The sequence below is a fragment of the Parasteatoda tepidariorum genome, chromosome 9 (genome assembly GCF_043381705.1).
Source record: "Parasteatoda tepidariorum isolate YZ-2023 chromosome 9, CAS_Ptep_4.0, whole genome shotgun sequence".
NCBI lineage: Eukaryota > Metazoa > Arthropoda > Arachnida > Araneae > Theridiidae > Parasteatoda > Parasteatoda tepidariorum.
In genome coordinates, this window is record NC_092212.1 from 62,979,357 (window position 1) to 63,002,890 (window position 23,534).

Sequence of the window (23,534 nt, forward strand, 5' to 3'; positions counted from 1 at the left end):
GCTGCACAACCCTGGCCAGCCTTCTCTCTGATCGAGCATTCAGTACCCTGTGACGACCACAAGTCTGACGTTGAGACCCGGTTTTTTGCTTGATTGTCCATTCTTTGTACACATTAACAACTGCTGCTCTAGAACACTTCACAAGTGCAGCCGTTTTGCTGATACTCGTTCCGACACATCTCGCACCCACAATCATTCCACGTTGAAATTCAGTTAAATCACTTTTCTTTCCCATATCTGAGCAAGCAATACAATATAACTGATGACTCATTTGTCCAGCATTCCCGTGTTATAGTTATCTTGCCCTCTAGCGGCAGCGCTGTGACGCAATAACTCATTTGCATAAAACTCTGAGGTTGTCATAATAATTTGGCCACTCAGTGTATATGTCCTTTTTTTGCATTCGTGAATGAGTTTACGGTAAGTTACGAACACTTATTTTTAGTTTCATTTTGTTAAAATATTTTTAGGCTTTAGATTGATTTATAGGAACAAAGTAATTTAGGCTTATTATCGAATATTAATTTAATATTTGATCAGCTTTTTTCAGGGGGAGAACAGGGGGAGTTTGCTGTAAGGAACTGACCATAAACTTGAAGAACTGGTGGAATTTTCTAAATTTTACCTACTGTAAAGAATTGACCACAAACTTCTTGAACGTGTTCTCTTATAAATAACCGAATTTGCAAATTCGGTGTTTATAACTACAAACAAACTCGATGAGATATGATCAAAGATTGATGTCAAGAGAAAATGGCTCCCCATGTTGACAGCTCTTCTTGATTCCTGGCTAACCCATATTGTTACCCACATTTATGTAAACAAAGTTTGCATAACGGTGCATAAACAGTATGTAACAAATGTTATGTACTGTTTTTCTTATTTTTGTATAGTATGAAGTTATCAGCAGATGGCAGCATAAATTGAAGGCGAGAAAATATCTTATTGACATTTTGAAACTGATGAGGTTGGTGGGAACTATACTTAACACGGCCTTATAAAGATATCGCCGCATCTAAAGTGATTGCAACACAACTTTAAGCATGTGGTATTAATAGATTGTTGAAACTGTACATTTTAAGTAAATTTTTAAATGCCGTGTTGTTTTAATTCAGGACTTTTTCACACCGCTCATGGTCCTTGGAAAAATCTGGCACTTAACAAGATGATAAAAACCTCTTCAAGTGATCTATTCCTATAATTTTGTTTACTTGTGAGTGGGTAACCCCCCAAAAAATTATTAAAGGATTTCCGCAGCAGCCCGATGTGGGCGAGGGGGTAATAAAGGTTAAGGCTTTACAATTTTGAGACCAACGGTATGATTGTGGTAATGTAGTAAGCACTGCACACAGGCCGTTTTTACTACCTAGATAAGTTGGTACCCATTGGGTGGGCTTCAAGCCGTCCCCGGGGATCAAACCTCAGTTCTTCACAATGACAGTTCAGTTCTCAAACTACTGAGCGATGGTGGTAACTAACTACCATTAAATTGAAAATGAATTAAATTTTGATTGAAAAAAAAGAAACTATTTATAATCATATGACCAATTAAAAAAAATCATTTATAATTATTAAAAACAATTGTTATCAAGTTTAAATTTTAACAGCAATTTACTGTAAGAAATCTGGAAGAAAGCTAGAAATCTTTGCTAATTATATTTATTTTTCAACCAATTTCGTTTTTCTGTTTGAGGGTGGATAACTAAAGTTGACGGCTATACAAACAATTGAAAATATGAATTTACGATATGCAAATATTAATTTATGATAAAGTCATGAAACATTTCTCCCGACTTTTTAAACTTTTCCTGATTGGGACCACCTTTTATTCAAGTTTTTTAATTTTTTAAATAAGCAACACAGGGAAACAGTTATTTTTTTATGTTATTTTTCGTCACCTGAGATTTTCCTACGGATCTTAGATCTTTCACTTTGCTGATTTTAAGTCTACAACCTACAGTTTCAATGCAATTTAATAAGATATTCCTCACCAAACATTCTAAAATTCACTCAAGTGAATACTAAGCGTTACCACTTCTCTGCTACGTAGGGAGTGGTAGGATAAATGTATGTGCATGTATTTGAACTTATATACTCTTTATATAACTTGTGCATTCAGATAAAAATAAACTAAATTAAAAACATCATTTTAAAAAGAAAATCAGTAGCCTTTGGAACAAAACTAATTTCAGATTTGAATTAGATATGGTCATATGCTCGCATAAATGCAACAAAGAATTTGTTCCCCGATGTAATCGATTAACTTGTTACCCCGTACTAAAAATGAGAAGCTTTGACTCAATTATTTCAGTTTTAAAAAAGATGTATTTCTACCATTAATACTTTTTTAAAAACAAAAATATGTGGTTTATCCATGAGAAGTATCAAAAATGAAATAATAAAGTTAGTTCAATTCATTGAATAACAAATTTCTAACAGTCCCAAAGCCACTAATTTTCGAAAACAAACAAACAAACAAGATATTAGTAGTAAAGAACGTCTCATTTTTACCATTATTTTTTAAGTATAAATAGCAGGGTGACCACAATATCGAAAAAAGGTGCCAAAATATCGAAAAAGGTATCGAAAAAAGCCATGCAAGTATACTTAAAACTAATGTGGATTAGTTATGTTGAAATTACAGGAAAAGCAAAATCAATTCTGTTAAATTAACCTTTTCCGCCAATGCTTTAATATGCTGTTTCAATTAATGTAAACACTAAATCTTTAAAGCTACTTAGAATTGCTCTGTTTACACAATACTATCCCTGGTGGGCTCTCAATGACTCAAAATATAAAATCCGATTTGACATGACTCAAAACATAAAATAATAATATGACTAGGCATATAATCTAGTATTTCGAGGACACAAACAGTAATATTGAAAGATAATAAAAGCAATATAGGTGCAACAACCAGTGAACCGAACTCCAACGCGGCTATCCGCAGGTTATTGTGCAATAGTTTTGCATAATTTCTACAATTCATATAATAATGTTGTTATTAACACGTTGAGCACCGCCTCAGCCATCGGCGGCTGACACTGAAATTACATTTAGCCCGCGTTGGCTGACACTGAAATTACATTTAGGCTGCGTCAACCACCGGTGGCTGCTCAGTATTCATTATAATACATTTTAAACGTGTAAGCATGAATTGAAAAAAAAACCACAACAATTTGTTTACAATAATTAAAAAAATAACTAAAAACAGTTTGTAGAAAACTAGATATAAATTTGAATTTGATAACCATCTATAAATTTAAAGAAATATTTTTAATTACACTTAACTATTGTAAATTTTATAGAGCGAAAAAAATTGAGTTTGCTGCAGTAGGTTATTGTTAATTCACTTAGGATGGGAGAATGGGAAGTTGACGACAACAAATACAGTTTATGAAAAAGAACAATAAATTTTCATTACAAATCTATGACAAAACATTTATCTTACCTCACATAATTTTAATACGCATGAAAACTGTCCTTGTATAAAATACCAAATCAAATGAACTCACATTCAACAACAAAATAAGAAGTGAAGAGTTTTCAAGAAGTTAAAACTTCAAATGATAGATATTTTTATTTCCTTAGGTAATGAAGCACCAATACTTATCTTATCTTGCTTGCGATAAGGATGTTTGCGATACTATAAAGAGTTGAACCTTCTCATAACTGATTATTTCATTATTTCTTTTTTTTTTCTGAGTAATTCTAAACCCATTCTTTGTTGTTCTATCTTTATTTTATTTATTTACTTATTTCGAGGAAGAAAGAAAAGGAAGGGGTCAGAAACATTTTAACACGTTCACGCCGGGAAAAGTGAAAATACTGGTACGGGAAAAGAGAAAATATCGGTAGAAGAACTATTTCAATATTAGATAATATTCGGGAGGAGTTAATCTATTCTCAACAATAACAATTCACTGTAAGGAAATTTATCACGGCGAAGAAGCAATTCAATATAAAAATTGCATCCGTTAAAAACAATTGGTAATTATGGATTTTTATTATTCCCGGAAAAAAACTAAAAAATGAAATCTATTGTTGCCAGTTTTTACTCCGGTGCGCTGCCAAGAGGAGACAATCTAGCGTGAACGCGTTAAATAACTTTCCACAACTGTGAAATAACATTCATAGAGATTTGAAATCGTTGCTTATAAGTCAATTTTAATGTATATTGTTATACTGTGTATAGTTTGTTGAGGGGAAGAACTCCCCTTGTCACTAAGTCTGAGGTCGTCTGTTGCTATGGAAACAAGAATAGCTCACTTCAGTGAGAAGAATAGCGCTTTTCCCATTCACTCTTGAGATTAACACAGTAGACCAAAGAAAAATACTCCCTTTCTCTCGTCGATACGAGCCAAAACCTGTCCTAAACAATGACCCCACACCCCTACATGAAATAGTTATACCTCGTTACCATAGTTACCACCATGGATCAACGAAGGGCTAGAGGAGTTCTTAGGAGTTATTCCTAGACAAACTATAGGAGTTATTCCTAGACAAACTATATCATACATGTAAAAACAAATATACCAGGCATATAAAAAACCTATGTATACAATCCTGTGAACTACTACTCTTTTGTACTACTCTTTCGTATACTACTCTTTTTGTAAAATATTTTACAGAGAGGTAGACATTTAAAAACCAAAGCTCTCCGAATATTTGGCAATTTTGCCAACATTTAAAAAGCTTCACCATGAAAGAGCTGGAACAAAGTGACGTTGCATATGAACTTTTAAATCATTTGTATTTAGTGGTGAGAAAAATAAGATTAAATAAATTAAAAATAATACATTAAAACATAAACTTAGTTAATACTAGAATAAATTTTAGCAATAAGTGTACAAAGATGGCAGCCCTATGAAAATTTAAAAAAAAAATTATTTCCATTTGATATTTTAAACTGGTCATTTTTTGGAGTAACTGTATTTACCACTTTCTGAGGAAATTTGCTATGAACCGCATTTTCATTATCAACAATAAAAATTATATAAAAGAGTTTTATTTCAAAAAGTAGTAATATTTTATTACTCTCTCTGTTCCAAATTAGATGATACTTTCGAATACATTCGTACTAATGATTGATACTGATGATTTTATTAAAGTAATAACAAATAGGCAGCCCAAACTCTACAGGGATTGGAAAAAAATATAGCAAAATTTTGATACTAATTCTATGTAAGCAATTTCACTTTTAGCTTCAAATGTTTCAGAAGATTTTGCCTGGCAAAACTGTTGACACAATTTCAAAGATCGTTGGAGTCTTTTTTACCCATGCAAAATTTGCTTCGACCAAAATGATAATAGGAAGTTAAAAGCTTCTTTCGTTTCTCAACAATTATTATATACGGGGTGCCTCAGTTAAGCGTTTCAAAATTCATAAGAGTGGTAGAGTGCATCCTGACGACTCGAAATCATGTAGCAATGCGGGATCCGAAATGCTTTCCTGAAGCGGTAATGTACACAGAAGCACCAAAAAGAAAAGAGACCGTAAGTGAAAAATCTTTTTAATAATACATTGAAATAAGCATAAGGTACATGGATCAAAGTAAGCGTTCGAAGTTTCTGCCACCGGCTTCAATGCGCACCTCACATCACCGGCGCATGAACATCCGAACATGCAACAATATTCCAAGCATATCTCGAATTTCTCCGCAGCTACTTCAATTCTTACAACCAGCTCCTCAGCATTGTCAACAGGGGTGCCATGAACCAGCGCTTTCATATGACCGCAGAAATAAAAAGCAAGACATGATAGGTCGGGTGACCGAAGAGGCCAACGCACTGGAAAGCTCGGAACTTACGTACAACGCCATCTACCGCCTCTGGAAAGCATTTCCGACCCCGCATTGCTATATGATTTCGAGTCGTCTGGATGCACTCTACCCCTCTTAGGAGTTCTGAAACGTTTAGCTGAGACACCCTGTATAATAAAAAAAGCATTCTAACATAAATATTGCAGTATTCATAATATTTATAATAACTTCTTCTCCTCTTTTTCAACTATCCATGATAAGACAACCATGATACTAACACGCGTGTCGCCTACCGGGTGCAATATATCACTCACTATGGTTGATAATTTGGCAAAATGAGAAAATAAGATACTACGAAAATTAAATAAAGTCTGATAGATAATGTGCATCCTTGCTATCTAAAAATTGATTATCTTCACACCAGCATAAAACAAAATTAAATGCGAACTTCTTTTATAACTTTTTATTTCTTGCTGTGTTACCAGAGGGCATCAGAATAAGACACAGCAGCCCACTTATGCGACGATACAACTCTCTCCTAGATGTAAAACAGCAAAAACCTCTTTTTTGTATATGGTGGCAAAATGTCTCTTTTCTACTCTTTTGTGTTCCAACCACCTAACGCGTCTAAACGCTAAAAAGTTCATGATGAATGGGGACCGAAATATGTCCCAGTTTCTCGATCTGAATTACCTGATTTATACACTCAGTTCTTCAATTATCTTCTTATTTGAAGTCATTGAGAATACAATCCAGAAATTTTTAAAGAATCCGGATCTTCTAAACGCTAAAAAGTTCATAATGAATNCATCTTATTTGAAGTCATTGAGAATACAATCCAGAAATCTTTAGCGGAAAACTACGATCCTGAGCTCTTTAAAGAATCCGGATCTTCTAAACGGTAAAAAGTTCATGATGAATGGGAACCGAAATATCTCTTAAATGCCCAGTTTCTGGATCTGGATTACCTGGCTTATACACTCAGTTCTTCAATCATCTTATTTGAAGTCATTGAGAATACAATCCAGAAATCTTTAACATAAAAAACAACGATCCAAAACTCTTTAAGGAATCAGGATCTTCTAAAAGCTAAAAAGTTCATGATGAATGGGAACCGAGATATCTCTTAAATGTCCAGTTTCTGGATCTGGATTACCTGGTTTATACACTCAGTTCTTCAATCATCTTATTTGAAGTCATTGAGAATACAATCCAGAAATCTTTAGCGGAAAACTACGATCCTGAGCTCTTTAAAGAATCAGGATCTTCTAAAAGCTAAAAAGTTCATGATGAATGGGGACCGAAATATGTCTCTAGTGCCTAGTTTCTGGATTTGGATTACCTGGTTTATACACTCAGTTCTTCAATTATCTTCTTATTTGAAGTCATTAAGAATACAATCCAGAAATCTTCAACGAAAAACCACGATATTAAAAAACGCGTGAAGCATTGTAATTTTTAAAATAATTGCAATTACCACTACAATTGAGAACGAACTTTTTTTCTTTAAAAATTATGGCATTCTTTGCAATACAATTCAAAATCGCGGACACTTTTGGCCTTTTTTCTGTCTCTGAACTAAAATAAAAAGTGNATTAAGAATACAATCCAGAAATCTTTAACAAAAAACAACGATTCAGAACTTTTTAAAGAATCCGGATCCTCTAAACGCTAAAAAGTTCATAATGAATTGGGACCGAAATATGTCTTAAGTGTTCAGTTTCTGGATCTGGATTACCTAGTTTATACACTCAGTTCTGCAATTATCTTCTTATTTGAAGTCCTTCTGATGCAATCCAGAAATCTTCAATGAAAAACCACGATATTAAAAAAATGCGTGAAGCTGTGTAATTTTTAAAATACTTGGATTTACTACAACAATTGAGAACGAACTTTTTTTTCTTTAAAAATTATTGCATTCTTTGCAATACAATTCAAAATCGCGGACACTTTTGGCCTTTTTTCTGTCTCTGAACTAAAATAAAAAGTGAAATACATCTCATTAAGGTTTTTTTTATTATGATTATTTCTTTTTTTAAATGGAAACTCAGAATATTTGAATTAGTATTTACTATAGCAAACAATGGACGTATTGTTTAATCAGAAGCATAAGGTAGAAGAAACACATAGATGTCAAGGAGGGGGTTATGCACGAGCACTCCCTCAATCATCTTTCTAAAACATCTGAATTTAAAAAAAAAAATATGCCTTTTCTTAATCCCCATAAGTTTTTTTTATTTAAGGAAAATTAATTCTTCTTGATACTTTTAATATATAATTTTCAATTTTTTAAAATTCTAGAGCTATTTTCTAGCAGAAAAAAAGCAGTGTGTCGTCCTAAAATATCACTCGACCTTCGCCTATGGAAATTGGTAGTAATAAGAGAAAAATGAAGATTAATAAAACCCGAAATTAGGCTGTCGATTCGTGTAGCAAAAAAACGTTAAAAATTATTCAATGTGAAAGTATCTTTAGAAGTTAATTTTGGAAACTTTCTTATCTTAAATAATGATTAATGCATGGATATCATGTGTTTGCCTATCACTTGAATTTAAGTGCAGATAAGACAATAGATATCATTTCTCTTATTCTACTTTCACTTTGAAGAATTCTTTCCTCCACTAATGTCACAATTTGTTTTTACTGCAAAAAAAATTTTCTCCAATTTTTAAAAAAAAATTTTTTTTATTTATAATTTTTTTACGGTTATAATTAAGAAGATATTCTTTAGTAAAGAATATTATTCTTAAAATTTGAGCTTAAGTCAATAAGTAAAATTTTTTTTGGAAAGTAAATTTCAAACACTTATTTAAGTTAACACCTTAACGATGATATTAATTTTAAGATAACGGTCGCAAAAATACTTTGTTTTTAATTTCAAGAAAATTATATGGAAAAGGTGTATGTATAATATATGTATTCATTTTTGATTTTTGAAATTTTTTTAGCTTGAAATAATTTAAAACTCCGTATGTCCATTTAACTCTCACTCCAAAATGTACACAATATTGAATTATTTTATCACAGAACGCAAACCACTGGTAATAAAAAAAAAAAACATAAGTAGCTGAGCTAAGAGTACGAAATACAGATCACAAATACATATATTTAGATGCTGCTGACATCTAGTTTGAAATAAGCTAACTATCTGCAGTTACATTACAAATAGTTTGGTGCTGCCATCTAGCGGGTAAAATGTGAAATAAAAAGTTCCGGGTACAAGATATGAATATATTTAAAACTTTTTGAGGCTTTACTTTTGAACACTCTAGCCCGGGAATATCATGGGCACGAGAAATAGGAGACGACTGCTCACACTGTGATTTCGACGGGAGTGAGAGGGAAGGGGTTAAGGCCATTTTTGTTATGATAATACCATCGGGCACTTCTAGTAAAATTTCCAAAAAAAGGTACAAATGATTCGGGAGACTTAAAAATTCTGAAGTTTTGAAGTTCACTTTTATACACATGTGTCTAGCGTCTTTGTGGGACGACGGCTTCGTTTAACAAAAAGATGAAAGTGGTGACAGGAATGTTTCATTATTAGGATTTATTTTGCAGAAACAAGGTAGTTCTGTTTACCATATGATGTTATAGATGTTTTGATTTGGTGTCAAAGCTCAATGCTTATTTTAATGTAAATAGTATTAAAGCTAAAATGCTAAGTAACGGAAAGAAATACCCACACGGTTTAAGCAAATATGTGCTATTACTTTTTTCGAGTGGGTAGTTTTTATATGTATAGTGTATAGTTTTTTTAATTTTTTTTGCTGATCATTAGTGGGTTAGATTTAGGAAGTAGGAAAGTTTTAACATCGAAATAGATTGCTCTGAGCTGAAACGTTAGAGTGGCAACTGGGATTACGTTAAACTATTGGAATCATTTCACTGAACTATCGCCTCATGATATGTCATTTAATTATCGTACATAATTTCCTGAACGTAATATTTGGTAAATGCTTTTGGATTCAACAATTAAGCTTTTTAATTCATTTTCCAATCAACATTTCTTAAAGCATAAACAATATTTTTTTTCATCATTTTTGCATCTTCACAGAACTATTTTATCATTTATTATAATTATATCACGCATTTATAATTTTGTACTTTCATATTTTAACAAAATTTACAGTAAAAACAAAAATAAACAACATTTTAATAAAGTGTTTTTTACACATAGTTGTATGGTCTGAATTATTGACTCTCCACAACGTATATATTTATAGTACTAATGAAATAATAATTTAAGTTTTTCAATTAAGGAGAATATAAATCAGAATTCGTTGAAGAAAAAGGTTTGTTAACGTTAGAAAAAGCATGTCTTTTAGTCAAAATAAGTATATAACAAAATTGGTTACATTTAACTGTTACACATATTTCAAGACATGACTCTTTACAGGTAATGCGGTTTACCTAAAAGGTGTTTTTATAAAATTATATAATTTAAAATCAACGATAATTGAAAAAGAAAAAATAATTAATTTACTAAAAAGCAAAACAAAAGTTACTAATATCTTGTGTGAAAAGCACAAAAAATGCTAAGCTATTATTAACGCAAGTGATGTTTTATTAATTTTGATAATTAGTATTACTGCTATTGTGAATTGGTTATTGTGTACTGACTTCGATGAATAATTAGTTTGTTTATGTTCTACATGACTTCGTATTTGCTTTTGTGTTTATATAAGAAATGTGTAATGACGCAGTTGAAATCTTTGTGAAATAATATAGAGTGCGTTATTTAAGAGAATTGATACTCAAAGAAAATTGCTTACTCAAAATAGAATGGATAGAACAGTTGCTAATGTAAGCAAATGCACGTTTCTACAATTAATCAAGATCGAGATACCCAAACTTGGTATCCCATGATCGTGCATAGAGCGAAGAACACTCTATGTGTTAAGAAATGCTTTACCCCTTTTAAATAGGAATCAAAAGAATTAAAATTCAAGAGCCACTCTTTAAATAAAAATTTAATCGCAAAACATAAATTTTCATAAAAAAATGTTTTTAATTTTAATGCATCAAATACACCATAAATAAACCATATTTTGATAAAATTGTTACAAAGTAATACATCATGGAGAGGTAAGGCCCCCAAAAACCATATGACTAGCAAATATAAAAATTAGGCAGTCGTTTTAATATATTACTCTTGTGGCGTTGTTGTTACCTCTGACAAAGCTCGTACGTTTTTTAAAAAACTTAAAGAGTGCTGAAAAATGTATAAGATGTATTTCATCAAAACCATATTCACCACCACGTTTAATAACTGTATCTAGTTGGAAAATTCCCGCTTTTGTATCTTAAATTTTCAAGTGATATATGTAAAGAAATATTTCAAGCAGTTTTTAAGCTTTTAAAAAAATATTGAAATATATTTTAACTTCATACAATAATTAAAGTGGTAGTAAAATAACAAATTCCGCATTTAAGCAATTAAGAATCACTAAATGATTTTTTTAAGGATAGACAATATTAAATGGTTCTGTCTATAGACGTCAATACATAATTCTTGGTTATGTCACTATTTCCAGGAAAAGGAAACCGGAGAAGTAGGCAGCTAGGGTAACACGCCTACTTGGAAACTTACGCATATAATTATTTAACACATTTTAACAAGATATTTTCACTTCACAAAAACTTGATAAAATAAAATTTCACAAATACAAAATTTAATCAACTTTTTCTATACTTTAAATAACACTATTAGATTAAATGTATCATCATAATATTTTTTAATCCTGGTTGAACCTTACTGATGTTCAGTTTGAAAAGGTCCGTTTTATAATATTCCTTCTTTTAAATTAATATAGCATTCAAAGTGGTATTATAATATTTTACACTAAAAAACCAAATTTTTAAATTATAGAATTTCAAACATCAAGTTCAATGCTATCAATAATGTTTTTGTGTCCATATTTCAAACCAACTTGCTTCATTGTGTGATTTAGTTCATTTCTCGCATTTGAAACTGCCATTTTTTCCTCCAATCTTAGGTTCTGGAATGTGCATATTATTTTGCTGTCACCAATCAAAGCGCCAATGAAAAATTCCTCAATAATTTCTAGAAAATCAGAAATTTCTTTGACTGAAGTGTACTCTTTTGGTGTTTTACCGTCCTTATTTCTGATATTATAAATGGCCCCGTACTTCAGCAAAGTCTTAGCAGTTTCGACATTGGCAGCTGCGTGCAGTGCAGAATTACCACCGTTCTTTGTCTTAGCATTTATAAAGGTATTCAATTCATCACAGTTATTTTCTTTGACATGCACCAGAAGTAATTCAACAATTTCAGCATGACCCTTGACCGAGGCAATGTGCAAAGCCGTATTTCCTTTTTGCTTGGTGTGCATGACGTTGCATCCAATCTGTAACTGATCGCTCACAAAAGCTGTAAGACCTTCACTCGCAGCAACATGAAGAAATGTTCTGCCTTCACGATCTATGGTCTTATGTTGGAACTGATCTCGTATAAGCGATTCATATGATGACGGAGTTTCACTAGTTTTATTGTTCAAATTGGACGAATTTTGAATGTCCAACATATCAACGACATATTTCATTCTTTCTACAAGTTTTTCCAATCTTAAAACTGTTGAATGTTTGTGTCCCAAGGCAACTTTTTGTTTCTCAAGATTTTCTTTTGACATTTCAAAACCCTCTCTAAATTTACCTCTTCTGAATAACAACTCTCCTAAATTTCTTTCCGTTTTTAAAGTGTCCAAGTGCTCAAGACCTAAGACATTTTTCTGAGTGTCAAAAACTTCTCGTAGACCTTCGAGATTTTCATCAGTTAAATTTTGAAGGCATAGTACATGTTTTATATTTTGAAGCGACTTCAAAGTTTCGGAACTTGAAGGCCCTGATAATTTATTATTGTGATTGTAAACACATTTGTAGCAAGCCAGAGCGTCATCGTACGCACTCAAGTGACTTAAAATATTTCCGCGGCTATCTAGAGATTGTATGGTCAGAGCGTTGTCTGCACCGAGTGTTTCATAAAACTTTGCGAACACTACGTCGTTTCTTTTCAGGGCGTCTTCATGCAGTCCAAGGTCGCACAAAACTTCTGCCGAATGCAATATTGTGATCAATGTCTCAATATTACTTAATCCGCGTAATTCATTCAGTCGTGAGTAAAGGTCATCAAAAATCTCGATTGCTTCAAGATTTCTACCTAAGCATTGGAGCATATGCGCGACAAAAAACTGCGTGTTCAAAGTTCGACTGTTGCTTGGTCCAAGCATCTCTTTCTTCTTTTGAAATATAGCCTGGAAAATATCAAGGGCTTGTTCATATTTTTTCTGTTTGAACAATATGAATGCTGACATTTCTTCGGTTTCTAACGTAACAGGATTGTCGGAGCCGAAAAGTTGCGAATTTTTCTGCAGCAAATTTGCTTGCATATCTGAAGCGGCAACGCAATCTTCTTTCACAAAAATGTAATTAAAAATTTCATTTCTAGTTTGAGGGTCACCTGAAAATATACGCGTGAGATGATCCAATTTAGAAAACTTATGCTGAAAAGCACAAATCATCAAATTTTTTCCTTCAATGTTCTTTGCACAAACCACCGATTTCAAAACATCAGAATTTCTGAATTTTTCTAGAGTTTCTAAAATCTGAATATTACAGTTTTGTACATCTCTGAAAGCACTATCGATTAGTTCTAACAAATCAATAATACTTTTGTTTGAGGCTAGATCAACAGGAGCCTTTCCGTCAGTTGACATCGCATTGTAAATAGCACCATTTTCTAGAAGAACTTTTGCTACCTCGTATTTTCCATACTTTGACGCATAATGAAGGGGTGTGGCATTTCCCTTCGCAAATACGTTAGGATTCGCTTTGTTTTCCAATAGAAGTTGAGTAACTTCTGCATAACCTTTCCATGCAGCATAATGCAAAACTGTAGAATTTTTTGAGTCCTTTGCATTCATGCAAGCTCCCTTATCAATGAGAGATTTTACGTCTGAAATGTTATTGCTTTTAACTGCGTGAAAAAGTTCTTTTATCATCATTAATGTTTTTTTAATATTTTCATTATGAGTTAGAAGTAATGGTGTTGAAGGAACTCTATCAAGAATGCTGTCATACATAGCACCATAGTTCAGCAGAACATTGAGTACTTCCTCACGTCCAAATTGTGAAGCTACATGAATGGGTCTAATTCCATGATCACTAGGTGCATTTACATCCATTCCTTTCTCTATTAAATATTTTGCGATTTCTGCATGGCCTCCATGGGCTGCAAAGTGAAGAGGAGAACTGTTGTTTGAACCCCCACGATCTGTTAATAATTTTGGATCGCACTGAAGGAAGTATTTAACAATATGTAAATGTCCAAATTGGGCTGCTAGGTGTATGGGTTTTGAACCAAATTTGTCACCAATATTTAATGCGGCGTTATTGCTAATTAGAAATTTCGTTATGTCTAGGTGTCCCCATGTTGCAGCAATATGTATCAAAGTATGATCACAGTTTCCTTTTTCGTTTACGTCTACCGTTATATTTTGAAAAAATGCTTTTACTGATTCCAAATGACCATGCCCTACAGCTACCTCAATGGGTCTTAGGTCAATTGAATTCAGCTTGTTAAAATCTGCACCCCTTTCTAACAATACTTTTATGATTTTGGAATGGTCTCGCTCTACTGCTAAGTGCAAAGGGGTTTTTTGATTTTCAAAGGCAAAGTTCATATCAGCTCCATGATTTAAAAAAAGAGTAACAATGTCTTCCGAAGCCCACTGAATTGCAAAAAGCAAACATTCGTTCATGTCAACTGATTTCGAAAATTTCTTTTTTTCTAAAAAGCTTGACACGACTCGTTCCAGACCCTTAATTGATGCGATTTGAAGAAACTTTCCACTTTTATCTTTAAACTGCCTTTCGATATCAGTCGATTTATTTTGGAGAAGAATTACACATATATCCTGATGTCCCTGCATGAGAGCCTTAAAGAGTGGGTCACCATCATTTACATCAGCACCATTTTTGATCAACACCTTAGTCATATCAGTGTAATTGTTGCTTGAAGCTATGCACAATGCAGTATCGCCCTCAAAAGTCTTAGAATTTAAAGAACATTTTCTACTTTCTAAAATGATCTTCACAACTTCAAGATGATTACCGTAAGTAGCGAAGTGCAAAGGCGAAAACCTAATTTTATCAACCATGTTTGGGTCTGCAGAATTTTTGATCAAATATTGCACAATAGGTATATTTCCGAATAAGCATGCAACGTGCAAAGGTGTATGGCCATTTTTGTTTTCTTTTTCAATATCAGCTCCCATTTTCACAAGTCTATCAAATATGTCAAGTCCGTTCGAATTAGAAACTAGTTCATTATATTTCTCTTTGTTATTTTTTTCATAATCGTTGAACAGGAAATTACAAATATCTGAAATTGAAGCACACTTATGCAATAAAGTGTCTCCTCTTTTATCAACAATATAAATATCGGCTTCTTTGGATAAGAGTTTGTCAGCTATCCCAAAATATCCTAGTCCGATGGAAAGGCTCAAAGGTGTCAAACCGTTTTTTACCACATTAATCTCGGCTCCGCATTCAATTAATTTCAACGAAATATCTATTAAACCATTTTGTATGCTTCGATGAAGAGGAGTGCTGCCACTTTCATTCCTTACATTAATTGGTGCTTCATTATCAATTACAAAGTTAATAAGCTCTAAATTATTATGAAGCATGGCATACTCAAGGATTAAGAAATCCTTTGCTGCAACATCTTCAATACTTGCACCATGTTTCGTAATAGTTTTTATTACTTCAATACTTCCATTTATAATTGCTGATTGCAAAGGTAAATGTCCTTTATTGTCTAAAGCTTCCAGATCTGCACCATGGTTTAGCAAAACTTCAACAGTATTTGACTGTCCACTTAGAGCAGCGTAATGAAGCGGAGTTCGATTAAATGAATCTTTAGCATTTACGTTTGCTTTTTTCGAAATCAATGTTGAGACCATATCAGAATGACCAGCTGAAGCAGATCTGTGCAATGGTGTGACCAACTCATCCGACACGGAGTTAACATCAGCTCCTTTATCGAGGAAACAAAGAACCATGTCTAAGAGGCCCATTTCAGCTGCAAAATGAAGTAAAGTAAACCCCTGCACGAGTTGGATTGAATAGATATCTTTAATTGTTTGAAAAAATAACTCAATGACCTTCACCTCATTATTGATAACAGCTGCGTATATTGGCGTCTCATTAAATGGGCCTACCTTGACTGCGGCATTGTGTCGAAGTAAAGTTATCACGATATCAACTAAACCGTTTTCGGCTGCTATATAGAGAGCGGTATGATTTCGCCCGCACTTTTCATCAACTGATATATGTAATTCTTCTATAATATAATCAACTATATTTTTGCATCCTGCTTCTGCTGCTACATGGAGCAAATTTCTTCCAAAAAAGTCTTTTACCATCGGATTCAAACCGTGGTTAACTAAATACTTCATTACATCAAAGTTCGTAGATTTCGCAGCAAAATGTAATGTTGTCATCAAGTTAATATCTCTTCCGTACATATCAGCACCTTCTCTTATCGCTTGTATCACGTTCTCTAAGGAGCAGCCAGACAAAGCATCGAAAAGTCTTTCTTGATTTTCTACAATAGAGATAGCACTCGATTTATTCTTCATGCAAGTGATCTCTAAATTCTCTTTTCGATAAATATCATGTTTGATAATCTTCAAAGCATATAAATATATAAACTGACATGTATCCTTTAAAATGTCCACCAGAGGATTTCCGTGTGCTAGATAATTCCTAAGATATCTGCCAATTAATAGAGGACCAGCTTCGTTAGATAGCTGACTCGTTATTAAATAAAGATTAGAATGCTCTAAGCTGGATAAAATAGATAATATAAGCATTTCAACTTCTGCTTGCACTTTTAAGTTGTTTTTATAGATAAAAAAAGACTGAAGATTTTCAGAGAAATTATACTCATCCACAATTTTTTTCAAAGATGTAATATCATCAGATAGGATATCTTGATAGCAAGTGGATGGTGACGTTTTGACTTTTTTAATTTTCTCGAAAGTTATTTTTACAGTTTTCTCATAGCTTTTTTTGAGTTTCTGAAGGTGTTTAATTTCGTGTCCTTGGCATTCCGTAATGTGAAAAATCTTGAAAACTACAGAAAACATTTTCAGTGAATCTTGCTCACTTACCCTGCAGATAGCATTCTTGGCTATTTCATGCGTTAATTTTCTAATTCTTGTTAAGTTTCTTGACATCATCTGAAGGTTTGTGTTGTTAAGAATGTGTCGAATGAATTTTTGTACCCCTAAAATTGAGAAACTATTAGCTTTAAACTCAGGATTTTGTGCGAAAGTAAACAAAGCTAGCGTCGCCTCGAAACTTTGACCGGAATCTTTAAATCTACTCTTTTCAAAATTTATAATATCTGATATTTTCGAAAAGACACTTTGCTCGAAAAGTGTTTTCACTTTAATAATTTGACATAAATCAGATACAAGTTCTTCCACTGCATTTATGCTAGCATTACTCGGTAAAATGACTGATACGTCATCCTTAATATTTATCAGCCGGATCACGCGATACATGTCTTTGAACGTATCCATGTCTTCACAATTGCAAATCCTCTCCAACAAAGTTCTGACAGTTTTAAATTTTATTTTATGGATCACTGAAGTGATGCCATGGTTTAGAAATTTCACATCATTCTGAACTAACGTGTAAAATTCGGAACCATACATTTCTTCTATTTCTTGACAGGTTGATAAAGGAAAACCATGCGAAAAGGAATCCCGCAAAGTCTTTAAAATAGTATTAGTTTTGTTTGGTATAAACAACATCAATATGTCATTTGTTTCAGAAGACAGTTTAGGCGACTCGAGTGTGTTTTTCAAGTTTTCTCCTATTACTTGTAGTGCTCTGACAATAACAGTTTTTCCGCTTTTTTCTACAGGGTTAACTCCAGTCACAATATCGACATACCTTTTAATAATATTTAGAGACTCATGATCACGAATGTAATCATAACTTTGGTAGAATTCTTCAAAAGAAGGGTATTTACTAGTAATGTGGCGAACCACATCCACCCGTTTCATGTTAGGAAGCTCACGTAATTCCTTCATATCCATATGCTTGATTTCTTTGGTTTCATTGATCAGACACTCACAAAAAGTGCTAAGATATTTTACGAAGTCATTTTCCGTTACGCAGCAGTTGATATAACTTCCTTGATTGCTCAGGTATCTGATGAATGAAATTAGGTGGTATTCCATCTCTTCCCAAGGAATTCTGTCGTATGTAGATTTCAGCATTTTTTTCAAAGTGAATATATTAAGAGCAACCTCTCTCGCCAAAAAAATCACCAAGTCTTTAGATTCGCTATTGGCGCACTTTGTTTTGATTCTACCACTATACTCCAAAATAAGAGATACTTTTTCTTGAATATCGTCATGAGTATAATCATTTGAGTCTGAAGGAGGATTTTCTATGAAGTAGTAGTCGAGTAGAAAACTATTTACAAGCATCTTCATTTCTGTTGACACATCTACGTTTCTTAGCATCAACTCATTCAAGATCTTCGATAGCAGTGAGCACAGTTCTTCAGTGTGTGATGAAAAATAATCTAGTGGCCACTTCTTCATCAAAATATCTAGAAGTTGCGTATTTCCTGAGCGCACCGCATAATAAAAGGCATTGTGACCTTCTTCGTCGTTATCGGTAGGTAAAGGAAATGTCCTGCCAACTTTAGTCGAAAGATCGCTTATAATTGAAGGATTATTACAGAATATGTGCTTCAAAAATTCTATTCGATTGAGTTTGCAAGCCATTATAATCACATTAGTCTTTTTAAAGTGGTTTTCATCGTTATTAAAGTAAAGAATCAAATTGGGGAAAATGTTCGCATCACTTAGTAAGGTTAAGGTGCGAGATACTTTCATATAGTGCTCTGCATCATCGGTTTTAATAGCATTTTCTATTTCTTTTAAAACTTTTTTGTAAAAATGTCCTTGATTGAAATCCTCCAGCTGCAGAAAATGTTCAATTAATTCATCATTTGGTAGCGTTAGCAATTTTAATAAATTTTGCTCTTCATTTGCCATTTCCATGTTTTTATAATCCATCATGAATTATGAAACTATCAAAGAAGAAAGAAAGAATATTTTAAAAACAGATTCGCATTTCATATTTAAATTAATTACTTAAAATGGAAATTTGTGGAAGAAAGATCTAACATTTTTGGGGAAACATGTTTGTTATAAATTACTAGAAATGGACTTGAACAAATGTAGAAATTATTGTCTTTTAAGCCTGGTCACATTACAGTTTCCTTCAGGCAGTCCTGAAAACTACACACACTTGAATTAATTTAAAACTGATGGAAAGTAATATTGCTAACGAAAGTATAAGAATCGAGGAAAAATAGCCCCATAAGTTTTATTGCTATTAAATTTCGTTTAAGCACGAAACCAACATTTATTGAAAAATCTCAAAATTTTTACATATACTGCTGAGCATGCTATTCTACTGAAAATGCTCTGGTTAGATGAGTAACATATAGAGTTACAAACTCTGCTAAGCATATTACTCTATAAAATTGATGCCCGAATGTAATTTTGCATGAAAGATAACCTTTTGTGATTGGATATTAATGGAAACATATATGCCTCTTGTTAGTCAGTTAGAAAAAATATCTTTAAGAACATTTCATCAAATTTAACCCTTTTATTTTAAGAAAAATACATTTATTTTTAGTAATGGTAACATGAACGTTAGTATTGTTAACATGAAAGAAATAAACCTGAACAAGCAATGATGTAGAAAATGTAAAGCATTATTCTGAACAAAGAGGTAATATTTTCAAAAATTATTAAGAGTTATGGGCAAGTAACTGCCAGTCAACACGTTACTTTAAAATGATGCTATAAACTTTTTATTAGTTAAACTGGAGAAAAAAATTTTTGTCGTAGGAGATTTTTGAACGGATCTTAGATATTTTTGCATCGCTGATTTTAAATCTGTAATCGGTGTCTCTCAACAGGCTACAGGTTTTATGCAATTTAATAATATGTTACTATATAGGAGTTTTTAAAATTCACTTTTAAAATTCCCTACTTCTCTGATACACAGGAAGTGATAAAAAGAAGATCAGTACATTTCATCTTTTGATGCGACATATTAAGGTCCTAGTGTTTTTTTCAGTGGAGGAGCAGACAACAGTGAATGTATGAATATAAACTTATACGTTCATTAGATGCTTGTACACTCAGACAAAAAATAAACTTTACTAAAATAATCTGTTGCTCTTAGAACAAAGCTATTGCAGATTTTTAATCCCCATAGATGAATTAAGTAAAATCAAATTCTTGTATAAAAGCAACAAAATATTAGCTCCTCTATGTAATCGATTAACTTTTAGAAAAAAAATTCAGACCAAAATATAAACGTAATTAAAGAAAAATCTCTAGCTCTCAGAGCAAAACTAATTCCAGATTTGAAATCCCCATAGCCGAATAAAGTAAAATCAAATTCTTGTATAAGGTCAACGAAATATTATTTGCTCGATGTAATTGATTAACTTTCCGAAAAAAAAATTCAGACAAAATATAAACGTAACTAACGAAAATTCTGTAGCTTTCAGAGCAAAACTATTTCCAGATTTGAAATCCCCATAGCCGAATTAAGTAAAATCAAATTCTTGTATAAGGGAAACAAAATATTAGTTCCTAGATGTAATCGATTAACTTTCAGAAATTAAAGTCTTGTATAAGGGCAACAAAATATTAGTTCCTAGATGCAATCGATTAACTTTCAGATAAAAACAAATTCGGACAAAATGTAAACATAACTAAAAAAAAAATCAGAAAAATAATCTGTAGCTTTTAGAATAAAGCTAATTCCAGATTTGAAATCCTTATAGCCGAATGAAATCCAAATCTTGTATCAAGGCAACAAAATGTTAGTTCCTCGATGTAATTGATTAACTTTTAGATAAAAAATTCAGACAAAATATAAACGCAACTAAAGTATAATATATTTTTTAAATTCCTGGCTAAGTAAATTAGTAAATGAGATTTAAATTGGTTTTGAGTACCATGACACATAAATAATGTAAACATATGTATATTATATATATATATATATATATATATATATAGATAGATAGATAGATAGATAGATAGATAGATAGATAGATAAAATGACACTTTTTTTTACCTGTTTGAGGTTTTTCAAAAAAATTTCAAATGGTATGCCGGCAAGTGACGTGGTGAGGGTATCTCGATCCCGATTGTTGAAACGTGGCATTTGTTCACGTTAGCAAATGTTCTTTGCATTCTATTTCGAGTGAGCCAAGCCCTGGAAAGTAATAATTCTCGTATGTGGCACATTCTTAAATCTTTCACAAACATTCTTTCTCAAGGACTTCAATTGTTTCCCTATATATTAGCACAGAGACTTAACATAAAGACAGGAACGAAGCCATGCGGAACATAAACATGCAAATTATGCATCGAAGTTGCCAGGCACACAGAACAAAAATATATCATGGTTACAATAGAATACATAAACAAATAAGAAAATAAATCTAAGTTAAGTGAAAAAAGTAAGCGAGGAAGAATTATATTTCAACTAATTCGATATGGGTTTGTATTTAATTAACTTATCGTTAGTTAACATTCTAACTTATTTGAAGAAACTTGGCTCAACTTTAATAGGCCATTTTGTTTATAAAAATTAGTTTGCGCTGACGTCATACGTCACATGTGTGTGTATGGGAGATTTTCTTATTGAATTGCCACTGCCCAATTTACTAGACATCGGGTTGTTTACTGTTGTCTACCACTTCTCAAAATATTTGAAATGTACGGGATGAGTTTATTTTATTTATATGAAATGGGGATTAAAATCAATATTTTAAATCAAATTTTGTAACTACAAATGTTAAAAACTTTACTACATTCAAAGTAAAATCTAACGAAAAATTCGTAAAGTAGATTTCGAAATGTTTCAGAACTTCTAAATTTTTTTTTATGAGTAGCACATGGACATGGACGCCGGCACACAGCTCTGCACCTATGCCCCCGGAGGGGGCATCTATCAGAAAGAAAAACTGTGACCAGGAAAACAGTTACAACGGCGACATACCACGCTTCCCCCGATGTCAGTCGCTAATCACAAGCCCACCCTAGCATCTGCAACGTCGCCAGAGCTCCCGTTAGGATCCTTACATTTATTATTTATTAATTACTATATAATTATTTAGAGATACAGATATAAACAGACGTTATGTAACTATAATAGAATATTGATTAGTGACATTTAAGACCCATGGGAGATGAGCGTCCAAAATAGTGACTATACAGAAGAAGCGTGGTTAAATATAACATATCATGAAAATACATCTGGATAAACAAATACATTGCATGAGATAATGTAGAAAAAACACTAATATGATACAAAAAATATGGGGAGTGGGAAAATTATATACAAGGGGATTTATATTTAAGGCACCAATTTACATTTGTGGAATTGTTAGTATATATATATACGTTATATATAGTTAGCATATATGGTTATTCAATAACGGTTGTCAAAAATGATTCCATCAATATTTTGTAGTGGTTGTACATTACCACATAAGCTTGATGTTGAGTGATGGTAGGCTATATAATCGAGTTATGACAACTTGTTCATGTAGATGCATTCAATTAAATATGGTTTGCTAAGGCATTATATAAACATTTCATATGATTTAATATTTAAATTAATAAGTAGTAAAAAAAATTAATATTTACCTAATTTTGATGAATATTTAAAATCCTAACAGACCGTATTGCAATAGCGAAATGTCAACCAAATTTAGCCCAACAAAAAGTTAATTTTATCCTACATAGTAGTGATTCCTATTAGTCATAAACTGACTTTATCGCGTTCTGTAAAGAAAGAACTGGCTGAAATAATTCCTTTCAAAGTGCTTGCGTAAAAGTGATATATTTAACTGATAAATAATCGCTTTTTGTAGATAATAAACAAATAAAAAATTAACGCGTTGATAAAGAAATTATCAATATGTACACAACATCTTGCTTGCGAAAATGGCTATTATAAAAACTGACGGAAATAATGATTTTTTTCTCTTTATATGTGGATATGTATATGCAATAAAATTAATGTTTTTGCAGTCCTTTATGGGGCTGTTTGTAGCCCGGAAAAAAAAGAAATTCTGATGTTAAATAAGTTTTTAAAAGAGCTGAAGGTTCCACAAAATGTTTAAAGTGATAACTGAATTTATATGATAAAATTTGTATCTCATTTAAAAAGAATTAATCATATAATTTCTTTTATTACCACAAAGATTTAAAAACTTTTGGCATAAATATTTTATTTTATAACTGTCGTTTAGAGCCTATCCAATTTTAAGGTTATGCTTACCAATTGCTCAACTCTGTAGCCAATCAGAAGACAAGGTTCTCCCGGATCAAGTATTGAGAGAACTTTGCCTTCGCGGAGGACTTTTTGATGGAACTAAACCGCATTTGCTTTACATGGAGAGGAAAAACACGGAAACCTCCCACGATTAGCCTGAAGACAAGGACACACTAACCCATGATCCGTCTACCACTGCGGATCTACAACTTATATTAACATTTCGGCCTTAGAAATGTGATTTGAGTTAGCAGCTTTTTTGAAAAATTATGCATTTATGTTTCTTATCATTATGTTTCTTGTGTCATTAATGTTTCTGAGGGTGATTTTAACTTAAAATCT

At 32.3% G+C, this 23,534-nt stretch overlaps 2 protein-coding genes across 2 annotated transcripts in view; both read right to left on the bottom strand.

Annotated features, from left to right (window-relative positions):
• LOC107440002 (uncharacterized) overlaps window positions 1-3,585 on the bottom strand; it is a 29,189-nt gene extending 25,604 nt beyond the window's left edge. Inside the window, exon 1 of the mRNA XM_071185481.1 lies at window positions 3,452-3,585. The gene's annotated coding sequence lies outside the window, so the exon portion shown is untranslated. The remainder of the gene's footprint in view (window positions 1-3,451) is intronic.
• Window positions 1-17,122, bottom strand: part of LOC107440001 (uncharacterized) — a 29,292-nt gene extending 12,170 nt beyond the window's left edge. The window contains exons 1-2 of the mRNA XM_071185838.1: window positions 11,645-17,122; window positions 5,815-5,929 (exon numbers count right to left, since the gene is read on the bottom strand). Coding sequence (XP_071041939.1) covers window positions 5,815-5,929; window positions 11,645-17,029 — 5,500 coding nt within the window. The 5' untranslated portion in view covers window positions 17,030-17,122. The remainder of the gene's footprint in view (window positions 1-5,814; window positions 5,930-11,644) is intronic.
• Between the last annotated feature and the right edge of the window lie 6,412 nt (window positions 17,123-23,534).